Source organism: Scyliorhinus canicula, chromosome 3, assembly GCF_902713615.1.
Source record: "Scyliorhinus canicula chromosome 3, sScyCan1.1, whole genome shotgun sequence".
Taxonomy (NCBI): domain Eukaryota; kingdom Metazoa; phylum Chordata; class Chondrichthyes; order Carcharhiniformes; family Scyliorhinidae; genus Scyliorhinus; species Scyliorhinus canicula.
Genome location: NC_052148.1, coordinates 117575879 through 117593742, shown reverse-complemented (window position 1 = coordinate 117593742; position 17864 = coordinate 117575879). Strand labels below are relative to the sequence as shown.

The 17864-nt window shown below is 47.6% G+C and overlaps 1 protein-coding gene across 2 annotated transcripts in view; it reads right to left on the bottom strand.

The window, feature by feature from the left end:
* Positions 1–431: 431 nt before the first annotated feature.
* lonrf1l (LON peptidase N-terminal domain and ring finger 1, like) overlaps positions 432–17864 on the bottom strand; it is a 75446-nt gene continuing 58013 nt past the window's right edge. For both annotated transcript variants that reach the window (XM_038791124.1, XM_038791125.1), the window contains exons 10-12: positions 15117–15279; positions 11228–11377; positions 432–2062 (exon numbers count right to left, since the gene is read on the bottom strand). In XM_038791124.1, the coding sequence (XP_038647052.1) occupies positions 1898–2062; positions 11228–11377; positions 15117–15279 (478 nt within the window). In that variant the 3' untranslated portion in view covers positions 432–1897. The remainder of the gene's footprint in view (positions 2063–11227; positions 11378–15116; positions 15280–17864) is intronic.

Genomic DNA, 17864 nt, shown 5'->3' with positions numbered 1-17864 from the left:
CTCTTGTGATGACACGTGATTACTGCACAGTACATAGTATTTCACAGAATTGAAAAATACTATCTTCAAGACTGTGCAAATAGGCTTGGAGAAGTGGTTTTCCTGGTTTGTCACCAAACCCTCTACACAAGTATTAGATGCAAGACTGATGTGCATTGCTTCGGACAGGGTTTTAAGATTACAATTTTTTGAACAATAAGTTGTGAATTAACAGACATATTACTATATATTTTTAAAAATTGTTAAATAGAAATTGTCCAAAAAGTGCTTGCACAAATTTTTATAAAATACAGTATACAGGTGCAAGCACTGGAGAATAGACCTATTCAAGGATACAGTCCAGACTGGGTATTAAACATAGAACTGAAATTTATGTGCAGATCAACAGTAAATTAATGTGGTGAGTGAAAAGAGACTCAATTCTATTCAAACAACGTTAGACCATGCATGTTTATTTCTGATCTTTATTTTCTTCAAAAAATAAATTAAATATACAAGCCAACGCTGGAATTTTGTAGAAACCTTTTACAAATTTACAGATGAAGATGTCAATACTTGGCACAATGCCAGCACCTAATCAGGAAAAAACAAATTCATGGAGCAAAGATACAAACCATGACAATACTAAATGTACAGAATTTTGCTTTTTAAAACAAAAACAGACTCTAAGAGCTTATCGTTCACTTTTCAGCAGATAGATTAGACAAATGTAATCTCTTATTTGAGTTGATATAGTTTCAAAGTCTAAAAACCTCCAGTTGTTTTAAGGTTGGCCACCAATTTGCTGTAATTAGAATCTTGTGATGATACATGATTACTGCACAGTACATAACATTCCACAGAATTGAAAAGTTAGAATGTAGCATTAAGAAAATCTAGAATCCTATCTTGCCTGATGGATTCATGACTAAATGCAACATTTCCCCCATGTAATAATAAGCCACATAAGTCTAGAAAGTCCCTGGTTCTATGTTGAGTTGGTAGTTTTTGATCAGGGTTGTGGGAACAATGTGGCTCTTGTTGGAAAGTGAGCATATGCTGCGAATGAGTGAGGGCACATGTTGCATAGCTGCAATGGTCAAATAGGTTGTTGCACATCAGTCTCTCAATTGGCAAATAGTGGAGGGTTGCCAGCACCCATATCCTAGCAAAATTCAGTCAATTCAAGATAGATAGTGAAAAATCCAAATCATGATGGCAGTTTTCAATTTCTAATTATAGTCCTCAAAGACCAGAACATATCTGGGCAGCTATGCTACCTTGGGCAGCAAGGTAGCACAAGTGGATAGCACTGTGGCTGCACAGCGCCAGGGTCCCAGGTTCGATTCCTGGCTGGGTCGTCTGTGCGGAGTCTCCCCGTGTCTGCGTGGGTTTCCTCCGGGTGCTCCGGTTTCCTCCCACAGTCCAAAGATGTGCAGGTTAGGTGGATTGGCCATGATAAATTGCCCTTAGCGACCAAAAAGTTAGGAGGGGTTATTGGGTTACGGGGATAGGGTGGAAGTGGGTCGGTGCAGACTCAATGGACCAAATGGCCTCCTTCTGCACTGTATGTTCTGTGTTCTATCTGTAGTGCTCTGAACTCACTGCATTTAGCACAGGTAGTTAAAGTAATCAGTACAACTTCAAAACTAAGTACAGAAGTCATGGAATTTCTGCCTATTGAAAATTTCACAGAAATAGCTTGGAGTACAGTATGGTTTATCACAATCACCCTTCTTGATAGGAAATAAATATGGTGAGATTTTTCTTCTGTTCCAGCATATTTTACAATTCCATTCAAGACCATGCTTGCTTTGCATCTCACTCAAACTAGCATTGCATATGAAAAAGTAGCAAATAGTCCAATCATGATTGGAAACATGACTGGATGGTACTTGAAGCAAGTCCAGGCTGATTGTCACTTAGATTGATCTCTTGCATTGGAGAAGTATGTCAAAATCTTCTGAATTTTGATTAAGCGGCTCTTCAAGGATGTCATAGACAATACAGAAAGCTGATATTTGGGATCCACAGGAAGAACAGCAAGAAGCCACCAACACCAAGCAGGTCCATTTGGAGGGCCCTAAATACAAAGACTGTTTTAAGGAAAAACATTTGCATATACATAGCAGCTTTCACAACCTCAGGACATTGCAAAGTGCTTTTCAGCAAATTGTGTAATTTTAAAGTCTGGTCACTGTTGTAACATAGGGCCACACAAGTCAATTTTCACAGGAAAGTACCAACAAACAGCAATAATAGTTTTAGTGGTGTTGACCAAGGGGTAAACTGTATTTATTCAGGCTACTAATTGATCAACATTAACTCAAGCTTACATAAGTCCCAGTATTTCAAAACTCCATATGTCTTTGAACTTAAAATAGAGCTTATATTAACAATGTTTATGATGACACATAGAATGCCATAACAATGTGGGTGGCAGTGGTTAGCACTGCTGCCTCACAGCACCAAGGGCCCAGGTTCGATCCTGGCCCTGGGTCACTGTCCGTGTGGTGTTTGCACATTCTCCCTGTGTCTGCATGAGTCTCACCCCACACAACCCAAAGATGTGGTAGGTGGATTGGCCATGCTAAATTGCCCCTAATTGGAAAAATAAAATAAAGTGCCATAAAAATGTAACTTAATCATCCATTCTAATCTGGAATACTGTGCATCCCTACTCTACCACCACTACTTCACTACCTATGCACAGCTTTTAGCCATCACAGCTCTGTCATCTAGCAGTTTCCTTTCTAAATTCCTCCATCTTGCTTCATCTGCCGTCACACATTCAAAAGTCTCCTTATGGCTACCCATGTCATAGCAAAATTCAGGTAGTTCAAGTAATCAGTACAACTTCAAAACTAAGTACAGAAATCATGGCATTTCTGCCTATTCAAAATTCACATAAATAGTTTGGAATACAGTATGGTTTATCCCTTCCTGGTAGGAAATAAATACGGTGAGGTTTTTCTTCTGTTATAGCATATTTTGCAATTCATTCGAGACCGTGCTGCTTCTTGCATCTCAATATGCTATCTCAATATGCTAGCTCAAACTATCAGGCAGAAGTGAAGGCGGCGCTGGACGAATTGTGCAGAGTTATAAACAACAACAAAACAGAACACCCAGAGGCCTTGATCAGCATGGCTGGGGACTTCAAAAGGCCAACCTTAAGAGTGTACTGCCACAATTCCACCAACACATCTGCCCCACCAAGCGCAGCAACACTTTAAAAAAAAAATTTATTCAAATTTTCACAAAATATCAATAACAAAATATAATAGGAAAAAGAAACAACAAACCCCCACCCCCCATATATACAAAAAAAGAGATAAATTAACACCCGTCATCTACAATGAACAAATATACACGCCCCTTCAACACAAAGAGACGCGCTTCCCTCCCCCGGTTCCTGGCCTTTTTCTACCGTTCTGCCAGGTAATCTAGGAATGGTTGCCACCTCCTAAAGAACCCCTGCACCGATCCCCTTAGGGAAAATTTCACCCTCTCCAATTTAATAAACCCCGCCATATCGTTGATCCAGGCCTCCACACTTGGGGGTCTTGCATCCTTCCACTGAAGAATAATCCTCCGCCGGGCTACCACGGACGCAAAGGCCAGAATGCCGGCTTCTTTCGCCTCCTGCACTCCCGGCTCATCTGCAACCCCAAATATTGTGAGCCCACAGCCCAGTTTGACCCTGGATCCTACCACCCTCGACACTGTCCTCGCTACGCCCTCCCAAAATTCCTCCAGCGCTGGGCATGCCCAGAACATATAGGCATGGTTTGCTGGTCTCCCTGAGCACCTAACACACCTGTCCTCACTCCCAAAAAACTGGCTCATCCTTGCCCCGGTCATGTGACACCTATGCAGCACCTTAAATTGTATGAGGCTGAGCCTCGCGCAAGAGGAGGAGTTCACGCTCCCTAGGGCATTCGCCCACGTCCCCATCTCGATCTCCTCACCCAGCTCCTCCTCCCACTTACCCTTCAGCTCCTCCACCGAGGCCTCGTCCTCCTCCTGCATCACTTGGTACGTTGCAGAGTTCCTCCCCTCTCCAACACACACCCCCGAGAGCACCCTGTCCTGGACCCCCGCACGGCGGCAATAGTGGAAACTCCGCCACTTGCCGCCTGACAAATGCCCTTACCTGCATGTACCTGAAGGTGCTCCCCGGGGGGAGCCCGAACGTCTCCTCCAGCTCACCCAGGCTCGCAAACTTCCCATCCACAAACACAAATCCCCAACCTCCTAATAACTGCCCTGTGCCAACTCAGGAACCCACCATCAATTCTCCCCGGGACAAACCGTTGGTTCCCCCGTATCGGGGACCCCATCGAGGCCCCACCTCCCCCCTGTGCCGTCTCCATTGCCCTATTTTGAGGGTAGCCGCCACCACCAGGCTCGTGGTATACCTCGTTGGAGGGAGCGGCAGCGGTGCTGTCACCAGCGCCTCCAGGCTCGTGCCCACACAGGATGCCATCTCCATCCTCTTCCATGCGGCCCCCTCCCCCTCCATCACCCACTTGCGCACCATCGCTGCGTTGGCAGCCCAGTAATACCCACCGAGGTTGGGCAGTGCCAGCCCCCCCCCCCAACATCCCAACCCCGCTCCAGGAACACCCTTCTCACCCTCGGGGTCCCCTGCGCCCACACAAACCCCGTAATGCTCCTATTAACCTGCCTGAAGGCGGCCTTCGGGATAAGGATGGGGAGGCACTGGAACAGGAATCTTGGGAGCACCGTCATCTTGGCTGACTGCACCCTACCCGCCAGAGACAGCGGCAGCATGTCCCATCTCTTAAGCTCCTCCTCCATTTGCTCCACCAGCCTCGTGAGGTTAAGCTTATGCAAGGCCCCCCAGCTCCTGGCCACCAGGACCCCCAAGTACCTGAAGCTCCTCTCCGCCCTTTTTAGTGGGAGCTTACCAATCCCCAATTGGTAATTCCTCGACTCCCTCAACGCCATGGCCAGGGGTTCAACTGCCAGCGCAAAAAGCAGGGGGGACAAGGGACACCCCTGCCTCATCCCTCGGTATAACCGAAAATACTCCGCCCTCCTCCTATTTGTGGCCACACTCGCCACCGGGGCCTCATAACAGCCTCACCCACCTGACAAACCCCTCCCCAAACCCGAACCGTTTCAGCACCTCCCACAAGTACCCCCACTCTACCCTATCGAAGGCCTTCTCCGCATCCGTCGCCACCACTATCTCCGCCTCCCCTTCCACCGCCGGCATCATTATAACATTCAAGAGCCTCCGTATGTTAGTATTTAACTGCCTCCCTTTCAAGAACCCCGTTTGATCCTCGTGAATAACCTGCGGCACAAGGTTATCCTCGTGGCTAAAATCTTCGGCAACAACTTGGCATCTACATTTAAGAGTGAGATCGGCCTGTATGACCCACACTGCAGGGGATCCTTGTCCTGCTTAAGGATCAAGGAAATTAGCGCCCGAGACATTGTCGGAGGCAAAGCCCCTCCTTCCCTTGCCTCGTTGAAGGTCCTAACCAACAGAGACCCAACAGGTCTGCATACATCTTATAGAATTCGACCGGGAACCCATCAGGCCCCGGTTTCCTCGGCTGCATACTCCCTATCCCTTTGACCAACTCCTCCAGCCCACCCGGCGCCCCCAGTCCCTCCACGTGTCCCTCCTCCACCCTCGGGAATTTCAGCCAGTCCAGAAAACGCCCCATTCCCCCCCTCCTCCACTGGGGGTTCGGACCAATACAGTTCCTCGTAGAAGTCCCTGAAGACCCCATACTCCCCTTCGCACCACATTCCCTCTCCTATCCATAACTCCACCGATCTCCCTAGCCGCATCTCGCTTCCGAAGCTGGTGCGCCAGCATCCGGCTCGCCTTTTCCCCATATTCATACACTGCCCCCTGTGCCTTTCTCCATTGAACTACCGCCTTCCTGGTGGTCAACAGGTCGAATTCAGCCTAGAGACTACGCTGCTCCCTCAGCAATCCCTCCTCCGGAGCCTCCGCGTACCTCCTGTCCACCCTCACCATCTCCCCCACCAACCTCTCCCCCTCTCTCTGCTCTCTCCCCTCCTTGTGGGCCCGAATGGAGATCAACTCTCCCCTAACCACCGCCTTCAGCGCCTCCCAGACTGTCCCCACTCGGACCTCCCCATTGTCATTGGTCTCCAGGTACCTCAATACATCCTTGGACCTGCCCGCCCACCTCCTCGTCTGCCAGCAACCCCACCTCTAAGCACCAAAGCGGGCGCTGGTCTCTCTCCTCCCCCAGCTCGAGGTCCACCCAGTGCGGGGCATGATCAGAAATGGCTATCACCGAGTACTCAGTATCCTCCACTCTCGCAATCAGCGCCCTACTCATAACAAAAAAATCAATCCGGGAATACATGGGAGAAGAATGAAAATTCCCTGGCCCTCGGTCTCGCAAACCTCCATGGGTCAACCCCTCCCATCTGATCCATAAACCCCCTCAGCACCTTAGCCGCCGCTGGCCTCCTACCCGTCCTGGATCTGGATCGATCCAGTGGCGGATCCAGCAGTGTTGAAATCCCCCCCCATTATCAGGCCCCCCGTCTCCAAGTCTGGAATCCGGGCCAACATGCGCCGCATGAAACCCGCATCGTCCCAATTCGGGGTGTATACATTGATCAGCACCACCCACTCCCCCTGCAGCTTGCCACTCACCATCACATACCTCCCGCCACTGTCTGCCACACGTTCGACGCCTCGAACGACACCCTCTTTCCCACCAGGATCACCACCCCCCGATTTTTTGCATCCAGCCCCAAATGAAACACCTGGCCTACCCATCTTTTCTGAAATCTAACCTGATCTGCCACCTTCAGGTGCGTCTCCTGAAGCATGACCACATCAGCCTTCAACCCCTTCAGGTGGGCAAACACGTTTGACCCGCCCATTCAGTCCCCTTACATTCCAGGTTAACAGCCGGATCAGGGGGCTACCTACCCCCCTCCATCTAGCCATTACCCTTCCTCAGCCTGCCACGTGCCCACGCCCCCCGGCTCGGCCCATTCCCCACAGCGGCAAACCCCCATCCCGACCCCCTCTGCCTGCTCCAGCTTCCTCTTGGCCATTCCAGCAGCAATCCCCCCCCCTCCCCCAGCTAGCTGCATTGCTCCCTCCATTGCACTCCTGTAAGTCAGCTCACTCCTGCTGACCCCAGCCACTCCCTCGACCCCTCCCAGCGTGGGGCTTCCCTTCCTCCCCATTGCCCACCAACAGGTTCTCCTGCTCCCCCTACCGCTCTCAACGCGGGAAAAAGCCCGTGCTTCCCAGCTCCGGCCCCACCCCCTTCAACCCTCAGTGCGAGAAGAAGCCCGCGCTTTCCACCTGCCCAACCCCACCTCCTCTGACGCAGGTCCATTTACCGGCCTGGCCCCCTTGCGGGGCCCCAACCCCCCTTCCCGCCATCAGCCCCCCACACTCCTGGTCTGCCCCCCTCCCCGAGCCCATCCGACAGACCCAAGCAAAAAACAGTGCCCCACCCACCCTAAAAGCAACAAAGAACCAACAATAAACAGAGAACGCCCCCCTCAGAATATAACAGCTACACGCAAACCCCCGTACCCAACCCTCAGTTTGAGTCCAATTTGGCAGCCTGTACGAAGGCCCACGCCTCCTCCGGGGACTCAAAGTAAAAGTGACGGTCCTTGTAGGTGACCCACAGACGCGCCGGCTGCAACATGCCGAACTTCACTCCCTTCCTGTGTAGCACCGCCTTCGTCCGATTATACCCGGCCCTCTTCATTGCCACCTCCGCACTCCAGTCCTGGTAGATCCGTATCTCCACGTTCTCCCACCTGCTGCTCCGCTCCTTCTTGGCCCACCTGAGCACACACTCCTGGTCAGCAAACCGGTGGAACCGCACCAGCACCGCCCGTGGCGGCTCATTAGGCTTGGGCCTTCTCAATACTCTGTGGGCCCCCTCCAGCTCCAGGGGCCCCTGGAAGGACCCAGCTCCCATCAGCGAATTTAGCATGATGACCACAAAGGCCCCCACGTCCAACCCCTCCAGCCCCTCCGGAAGGCCCAGGATCCGCAGATTTTCTGCCTCGAACGGTTCTCCATTTCCTCGAACCTCTCCTGCCATTTTTTATGGAACGCCTTGTACGCCTCCACCTTCACCGCGATGCCCAAGATCTTGTCCTCGTTTTCGGAGACCGTTTGTCGGACCTCTCGGATCGCCTCCCCCTGGGCCGTCTGGGTCTCCAGCAGCTTATCAATTGAAGCCTTCATCGGCTCCAGCAGCTCCGCTTTAAGCTCCCTGAAGCAGTGCTGAAGAGCCTCCTGCTGCTCCTGCACCCACTGCATCCATGCCACCTGGTCTCCGCCCGCCGCCATCTTGTGCTTCTTCCCTCGAACCTGCTTTGGTTTTGCTACCACTTCTTTTACTCGCCTGGTCCAGGCCATATACTGCTGGGGAAATGTTGCTGACTCCTTCCAACATCGGGAAACTTCGAAAAAGTACCGCTGGGGACCCTGAAAAGTGCCCAAAAGTCCGTTCCTGGCGGGAGCTGCCAAACGTGCGGCTTTGGAAGTCGGGCAGCAACACTCTTGACCACTGCTACACAATAAACAAGGGCGCCTACTGTTCTATTCCCCAACCGTACTTTGGGAAATCAGACCATAAGACGGTGCTCCTTCTTCCGGCTTACACTGAAACTTAAGCAGAAGAATCCGGCTAAGAAGGTCATGCAGTGCTGATCTGAGGAAACAGAAGAGTTCCTTCGTGACTGCTTGGAGACAATGACTGGTCCATACTTAAGAACTCCGCGACCAACATAAACAAGTATGTCACGGACTTCATCAGCAAATGTGTGGATGGCTGCATGCCAAAGAAAGCAGTACGTACGTTCTCCAACCGGAAACCATGGCTGAATCGGCCAATTGATTTCCCACTGAAGGACAGGTCTGATGCGTTCAAGACAGGCGACCCGGACCTATACAAAAAATCCAGACTTCCGCAAAGCCAACCAGGAATGCCAAGAGACAATATCAGACCAAGCTAGAGGCGCAGACTAGCGTTACAGACTGTCGTCGGTTGTGACAAGGCCTAAACAAAATAACGGACTAAGCGAAGCCGAACAGCATCTCTGGCAGCAGCGCACCCCTCCCCAATGAACTCAATGCATTCTATGCTCGGTTTGAGCAGGAAACCATCAATCCGCTGTCAACTGCTTCAGCAGCCCCGGATACACCCATACCCACAGTCACAACTTTCAAAGTCAGATGGGCTTTCCTGAAAGTGAACCCTCAGAAGGCGATGGGTCCGGCCGGGGTCCCTGGTCATGCATTCAGATACTGCGCGGACCAGGTGGCAGATGTGTTTGCAGACATCTTCAACCTCTCCCTCCTCCATTCCAAGGTCCCCACCTGTTTCAAGACGACCTCCATCATTTAAAAAAAAAATGTAAGAGTCATTTAAAACATTTATTTAAAAAAAAAGAGTACCCAATTCATTTTTTCCAATGAAGGGGCAATTTGGCGTGGCCAATCCACCTACCCTGCACATCTTCGGGTTATGGGGGAAAAACCCACGCAAACACAGGGGAGAATATGCAAAATCCACACGGACAGTGACCCAGAGCGGGATTGAACCTGGGTGCGTGAGGCGCAAGTGCTAACCACTGCACCACCGTGCTGCCCTGATGATCACCATCATACCGGTAAGGGCAACCAGGCAACGTACCTCAATGACTACCGTTCGGTGGCCCTGACATCAATCATAACAGTGCTTCGAGAGGTTGGTCATGAAGCACATCAACTCCATATTCCCAGGATGCCTAGATCCACTGCAATTCACATACTGCCGCAACCGGCCCACAGCAGACACCATCTCCCTGACCCTACACACAAGGACTCCTACATCAGACTCCTATTTATTGACTACAGCTACGCCTTCAACAGCATAATCCCAGCCAAGCTCATATCAAAGCTCCAAAATCTAGGACTTGGCTCCTCACTCTGCAACTGGATCCTCGACTTTCTGACACAGACCACAATCAGTAAAAACAAACAACATCACATCCTCCACGATAGTCCTCAATACCGGAGCCCGCATGGCTGCGTACTTCGCCCCCTACTATACTCCCTATACACACATAACTGCGTGGCAAAATTTGGTTCCAACTCGATCTACAAGTTTGCTAACGACTTGGCCATAGTGGGCCGGATCTTGAATAACGACGTGTCAGAATACAAGAGGGAGATAGAGAACCTAGTGGAGTGGTGCAGCGACAACAATCTCTCCCTCAATGTCAGCAAAACTGAAGAGCTGGTCACTGACTTCAGGAAGCAAAGTACTGTACACACCTCTATCAGCATCAACGGGGCAGAGGTGGAGATGGTTAGCAGTTTCAAATTCCTAGGGGTGCACATCTCCAAAATTCTGTCCTGGTCCACCCACGTCGATGCTCCTACCAAGAATGCACAACAGCGCCGTTACTTCCTCAGGAAACTAAGGCAATTCGGCATGTCCACACTGACTCTTACCAACTTTTACAGGTGTATCATGGAAAGCATCCTATCGGGCTGCATCACAGCCTGATATGGGAACTGCTTGGCCCATGACCGAAATAAACTTTAGAGAGCTGTGAACACCGCCCAGTCCATCACATGAACCCGCCTCCTAACCTTGACTATCTACACCTCCCGCTTCCTTGGGAAAGCGGGCAGTATAACCAAAGACCGCTTTCACCCGATTTACTCACTCTTCCAACTTCTTCCATCGGGCAGGAAATACAAAAGTCTGAGAACACGCACGAACAGACTCAAAAACAGCTTCTTCCTCGCTGTTACCAGACTCCTAAAATACTCTTTTATGGACTGACCTCATTAACACTACACCCCTGTACGCTTCATCCAATGCCTTATGTTGCCCAATTATGTTTTTTTTTAAATTTTGAAGTACTAAATGATCTGTTCGAGCTGCACGCAGAAAAATACTTTTCACTGTACCTCGGTACACGTGACAATAAACACATCTAATCCAATCCAAATTCATTGCATATGAAAGGTGCCTTGTGTCCTCCAAAACTTGCTCAATTCTTGCTCTGTGGATTCCCTTTCTCTTGGAAAGTAGAATGGTGCATCACACTTGGTGTACAAAGGGTAAGAATTTGAAGAGCCCACAATTCATTGTGGCTTATATGTGGACAATACTTAAGTACAATATTATTCATCTTGGTGTCCATATCAAGGAAATTAAGTATGATTTTATGACAGTTGTAATACCTGCAAATCTGATTCTCTCTCTGGCATTGGTCCAAAATGCTGAAGGATTTGAATGTGAAATCTACTCTTCAAGTTTTGAAACCATCTGCAAGCTTGTGCATGTACTTCATCATGAAGATCCACAAGTTTATCTAACTCCTCTCCTGTAACCTGAAAACCAATAAGGATTTATATTTGAACACTGACTTTCAAAGAACTAACAGCAACAAATCTTGTTAAACAGTCTGTGTTCCAGTCAATATGCCACACTGGAAAATATTTATGAAATTTGATAACAGCAAAGATACAGCAAGTTACATGAATAACCACTTGAGCAAATACTGACAATATTACAGTACAAGGAAACTATAGGGAAAATAAACAAAATTAAATTCAAACTAACGGTCTGGTTGAATCTCGGCACAGAGGGAATGATATCATACATTAAGAGCACATCAATACCTTCTCAAAAGCAAATTGAACAAATTGTATTCTTGCCAATATCACCAACATTGCTAGAAGAAAATAAACACATTTTAGAAACTGAAAAAAGAATGCCAACTGGTTGTTTAAATTCTTTCTTGGAATGTGGATGTGATGCAATTATTGTTCATGATCAGTTGCTCCAAACTGATGTTCATTGGAACTATTGCAATCTGTGTGTGACAGTGCTCCAACAATGCTTTAGATAGGAGCACTAGGATTTAGATCTAGTGAAGAGGAAATGGTGAATATGCCCAAGTGAGGTCAGCGAGTGCTAGGTATTCCCATTTAACCAGCTGCTCTTCTACTGCCAGGATGAGAGTTTGGGAGGTGTTTCCAAAGCCTTGGCAAGTTGCTGCAGGTTATCCTGTGGCTAGTACACACAATAGCAACATTGCACAAATAGATGTTGCTCCTATTGAGAACTGCTTGCCTGGATTTCCAATCTGATTTGCTCTTGGTCTGGGAAGCTCAGATAACTTGTTGGAAAATGAATTAGTTACACAGATAGATATAGATGTAAAGGAGTATGATCCAGTTGGGATTATAGAGACATGGCTCCAAGGTGACCATGGATGGAACTAAACATCAAGGGCTATTCAATGTTTAGGAAGGACAGACAGAAAGGAAAAGGTAGTTGCATTGTTGATACAAAATTGAGGAAAGATATTAGCACAGACTATGTGAAATTTGTATGGGTCGAGTTTAGAAACCCAAGGGGCAAAAAACATTTTTGTGTGGTATACAGAACACCAAACTGTAGTGGTAATGTTGGGAATAGCATTAGGCAGGAAATCAGAGATGCATGTGATAAAGGAACATCTGTGATTATGGGCGACTTTAATCTGTATATAGATTGGGCGAGTTAAATTAGTCACAGTACAACAGAGGAATTTCTTGGTAGATACGTTGAGAAACCAATGAGGGAAAATGACATCTTGGACTGGGTATTGTGCAATGAGAAAGGATTAGTTGGCAATCTAGTTGTGAGAGAACTTTGGGGATGAGTGACCATAATATGATAGAACTCTTTATCAAGGTGGACAGTGAGGTAGCTGATTCAGAGACTAGGGTCCTGAATCTCAATAAAGGTAACAATGATGGTACGAGGCATGAGTTGGCTACGGTGGCCTGGAAAAATTCCTGAAAGGACAGTGGACAGACATTCAAGGAACCAAAGTTGTTTAATCCCATTTGGCACAAGAGTGGAAAGGGAACTGTGGCCAAACCATGACTTACAAGGGAAATTAGAGAAGCATACAAATAGTGTATGCTTTAAAAAAGAAAAATATAAAAACGCCAGAGACTTGAAGATTGGGAGCACATGAAAGTAAGCTAGCAGGGAATATGAAAATTCACTGTAAATGTTTCTATAGGTATGTAAAGAGAAAAAGATTGACAAAGACGAATGTGGGCTCTTTACAGTCAAAAAGAAACGGCTGAGGAACTAAATTCCTACTTTGCTTTTGTCTTCACAAAGGAAGACATGAATAATGTACTGGAAGTTCTGAGAAACACAAGTTTTAATGAGGAGCTGATGGAAATCAGTATTAGTAAAGAAATGGTTTTGGGGAAATTTATGGGGTTCAAGGCAGATAAATCTCCAGGGCCTGATAATCCTCATCCCAGAGAATGGAGGAAGTGGCTCTAGAAATAGTGGATCTATGGTGGTCATTTTCCAAACTTTGTTAGATTATGGAACAGTTCCTACAGATGGGAGGGCAGCTAATGTAAAGTCTGTTATTCAAAAAGAAAGATAGAGAGAAACCAGGGAACTATAGACCAGGGAACTAGCCCATAACCCAATAACCCCACCCAACCTTCTTGGACATAAAAGGCAATTTAGCATGGCAAATTCACCTAACCCGCACATCTTTGGATTGTGGGAGGAAACCGAAGCACCCGGAGGAAACCCACGCAGACACGTGGAGAATGTGCAGACACCGCACAGATAGTGGCCCAAGCTGGAAATCGAACCTGGGACCCTGGAGCTGTGAAGGAACTGTGCTATCCACCGTGTTACCATAAGAGATGGATAGAAAGCTGGTTAGCAGACTGGAAGCAAATAGTTGAATAAATGGGTCTTTTACTGATTGGCAGGCAGTGACTAGAGGGGTACCCTAGGGATCTGTGCCAGGACCACAACTGTTCACATTATATATTAATGATTTGGATGAAGGAACTAAATGTATTATGTCCTAATCTACAGATGATACAAATTTGGTTAGGAGGGTGAGCGGTGAGGAGGATGTAGAGATACTTCAGCAGGATTTGGACAGGCTGAGTGGGCATATGCATGGCAGATGCAGTAAAATGTGGATCAATGTAGTAAAAATAAGGCAGCAAATTATTATTTGAATGGGTGCAAATTGAGAGGGGTGGATACTCAGCGAGTCCTTGGTGTCCTCTGGCATCAGTTATTAAAAGCAAGCGTGTAGATACATCAGGCAATAAAGAAGGAAAATGGTATGTTGACCTTCATAGCAAGAGAATTGGAGTATAGCAATAGGGATGTTTTACTGCAATTGTATAGGGCATTGATAAGGCCAAAATGAGTGCAGTTTTGGTGTCCTTATATGAGGAAGGATGGTCTTGCTTTGGAGGGAGTGCACAAAGGTTTACCAGGCTGGGATAGTGGGACTGTCCTATGAGACACTTAGTCGCTTAGGATTACATTCATTGGAGTTTAGAAGAGGGAGAAGGGAATCTTATAGAAACTTATAAAATTCTAACAGGATTAGACAGGGTAGATTCAGAAAGAATGTTCCAGATGGTGGGAGAGTCCAGAACTAAGGGTCACAGTTTCAGAAGAAGGTGCAGACAATGGGGAGGAGAGATTTTTTTCACCCAGAGTGGTGAATATATGGAATTCACTGTCACAGAAAGTAGTTGAGGCCAAAACGTTGTGTGATTTCAAGACGGAATTAGATATAGCTTTCGGGGCTATAGGGATTTTGGTTTTTGGGGAGGGGGGGGGGGGGGGGGGGGGGAAGAGAGAGAGAGAGAGAGAGAGAGAGAGAGAGAGAGAGAAGAGAAAGAGAGGCGGGTTCAGGGTATTAAATTTGAAGATCAGCCATGATCATAATGAATGGCGGAGCAGGTTTGAAGGGTCGGATGGCCTACTCCAGCTCCTATTTTCTATGTATGCTTTCATCTCATCGGACAAGTCCATGCTTGACCATACCAATACACCAAAGTACTTCTTAAAACTCAAAAGGCATGCAAAATTATTTATCATGATAGTTAAGAGGGAAATTTGCATAGCTACACTTCTGGTGTAAAGTTTTGTCCATTGAGAACATACCTCAAAAGTTCAAAGTGCAGAGCTCAGTGGCCTACTATATTTTCTGTTCATTACAACTAATGGAGATCTGCTATACTCCACCTGTAATCTGTGTAAGGTTTAAGAACTGAAAATGATATTTACCTTAATATCTTTCAAGTATTCAATATTGGCAATATAATATCCATCTTTCTGCCCTCTTTGCAAAATCTTGAAACAATTTCCTCCAACAGTGTCCACAATAGATCGCCCATCAGGAAGGAAGTGAATGTTTCTTATATGCAGCATACAGCCATAATCTGTAAATCTGTAAATAATGGAGATTACATTTATAAAATCAAAATAGGATTTATTAAATAGGAGCAGGACCCTCAAGCCTGCTCCTGCATTCAATAGATAATATTGATGGTTCATCTTCTAATTCATAGAATTTAGTGCAGAAGGATGCCATTAGGTCCAGCGGGTCTACACCGGCCCCTGGAATGTGCACCCCCTTACCTCCGTAACCCCACCTAACTTTGTTTGGACACAAAGGGCATTTTTCAAGGCCAATCCACCTAACCTGCACATCTTGGACTCTGGGAGGAAACCGGAGCACCCGGAGGACACCCACGCACACATCGGAAGAACGTGCAGACTCCGCAGACAGTGACCCAAGCCAGGAATCAAACCTGGGACCCTGGAGTGGCGAAGCAACAGTGCTAACCACTGTACTACAGTGCTGCCCATCAGAAACATGTTCGTGCAGTATACCCATATAGAACCATAGAATTGTTCAGCACAGAAGTAGGATACTTGGCCTGTGTCTGCACCGGTCTTGAAAGTGCTACCTATCGCCTTAGCTGTCTAAATGAATCACTTTCAAATGTATATCCCTGAATTCCCTGGGTATCTAAAAATCTTTGACTTGGACGCATTTTCAAATATATACATAAGGAAAAATAAATAAATGCAGCAACAGCAACAACATCCTCACCCCTCCCACAACCAAATTATCTCTTCTCCACTCTACCCGCTGCCAGACTCCCCCCCCCCCCCCCCCCCCCCACCAGCTTTTAAAACTTGTAACCGCAAATAACCCATGCCTTAAACCTTAAAGAAGTTGATCAACAGCTTCCACTGCGAGGTGAACCCTTTCTCTGCAGCTCTGATGTCGAACCTGATTTCTCCAAGTGCAAGAACTATGCCAAATCGCTCACCCATGACCATGCACTCGACATCTCCAAGTCCAGGCAGCACAACAAAATCCATCTCCGGGCTATCGGGGAGGCAAAGGCGAACACATCTGCTTCTCTCCCCACCTACACACCCAGATCCTTCGACACTCAATATCATAGAATTTACAGTGCAGAAGGAGGCCATTTGGCCCGTCGAGTCTACACTGGCCCTTACAAAGAGCACCCGACTGAAGCCCACGTATCTACCCTATCCCCGTAACCTAGTAAACCCTAACATTTTTTGGACACGAAGGGCAATTTAGCATGGCCAATTACCTAGCCCACACATCTTTGGACTGTGGAGGAAACCGGAGGAAACCCATGCACACACGGGGAGAACGTGCAGACTCAGCAGACAGTGACCCAGCCGGGAATCAAACCTGGGACCCTGGAGTTGTGAAGCAACTGGGCTAACCACTATGCTACCGTGCTGCCCACATATCGCCACCTCTGGACTCAGCTGTTACCCCCAAAACCTTTTGACATATCTGCAAATCCTGTCCAAACCACCTACCCTAAACTTCAGGACACGCCCAAAACATCTGGGCATGATTCGCCAGCCTCCCCACACACCTATCCTCCACCCCTCATGATCCACCATCGCCTCCTCCACCTTCTGCAGCACCGAACTCTGCACCTCCAGCCTTTGCTCCACTCTCTCAATAGCTGCACTGATCGACTCCACCACCGTAGCCAGGTCGTCCAAGACCTCTTGTCTCTGCTATCAGAACTTGGCGTTCAGAAACTCCACCAATTGCTCAGTAGACAATTAGGCAGTCAATGACGCCCCAGATCTCGCAGCCATCTTTCCCCTCTGTCGCACTTCGAAAGTCCCCATGGCCAGACTGCTGCCCTTGATCGTTGCACTCCTCATTTGATAAGCCATAAACAGACTCTACAGGTGGAGAATTTCTATCTCTCACTGTTCATGCACTCTGTACCAGCAAGCACCCCCTATATCTGGTGAAAAGGACCGAACAGTTCCACCTAGAGCAGAAGCCACCAAATGAAATGAAATTAATGAAATGAAAATCGCTTATTGCCACGAGTAGGCTTCAATGAAGTTACTGCGAAAAGCCCCTAGTCGCCACATTCCGGGAAGGCTGGTACGAGAATCACTCACTCCATGGCCACCGCTGGAAGACGATCTTTGACTCGAATATACTCAACAACTCTGTACTCATTACTCTGGTAGAGAATTCTTTTTTTAAAATAAATTTAGAGTGCCCAATTCATTTTTTCCAATTAAGGGGCAATTTAGCGTGGCCAATCCACCTATCCTGCACATCTTTGGGTTGTGGGGGCAAACCCACCCAGACACGGGGAGAATTTGCAAACCCCACGAACAGTGACCCAGGGCCGGGATCGAATCTGGTACCTTGGCACCGTCAGGCAGCAGTACTAATCACAGTGCTAATCACTGCGCCACCGTGCTGCCCTACTGGTAGAGAAGTCTAACGGCTCACAACCCTTTGAGTGAATACATTTCTGCTGATCTCCAGCCCACATGTTTTACCCTTTGTTCTAAAGATTGTGATGTCCTAGTTCTAGACTCAGCCAGAGTAAATATCCTTCCAATATCTACAAAGTAAAGTCCCTCAGGGATTTTAGGTATTGCAATGAGTCGAATGAATCTTCTATATATTTCCTCGAAGACAAATATATCCTTTCTGAG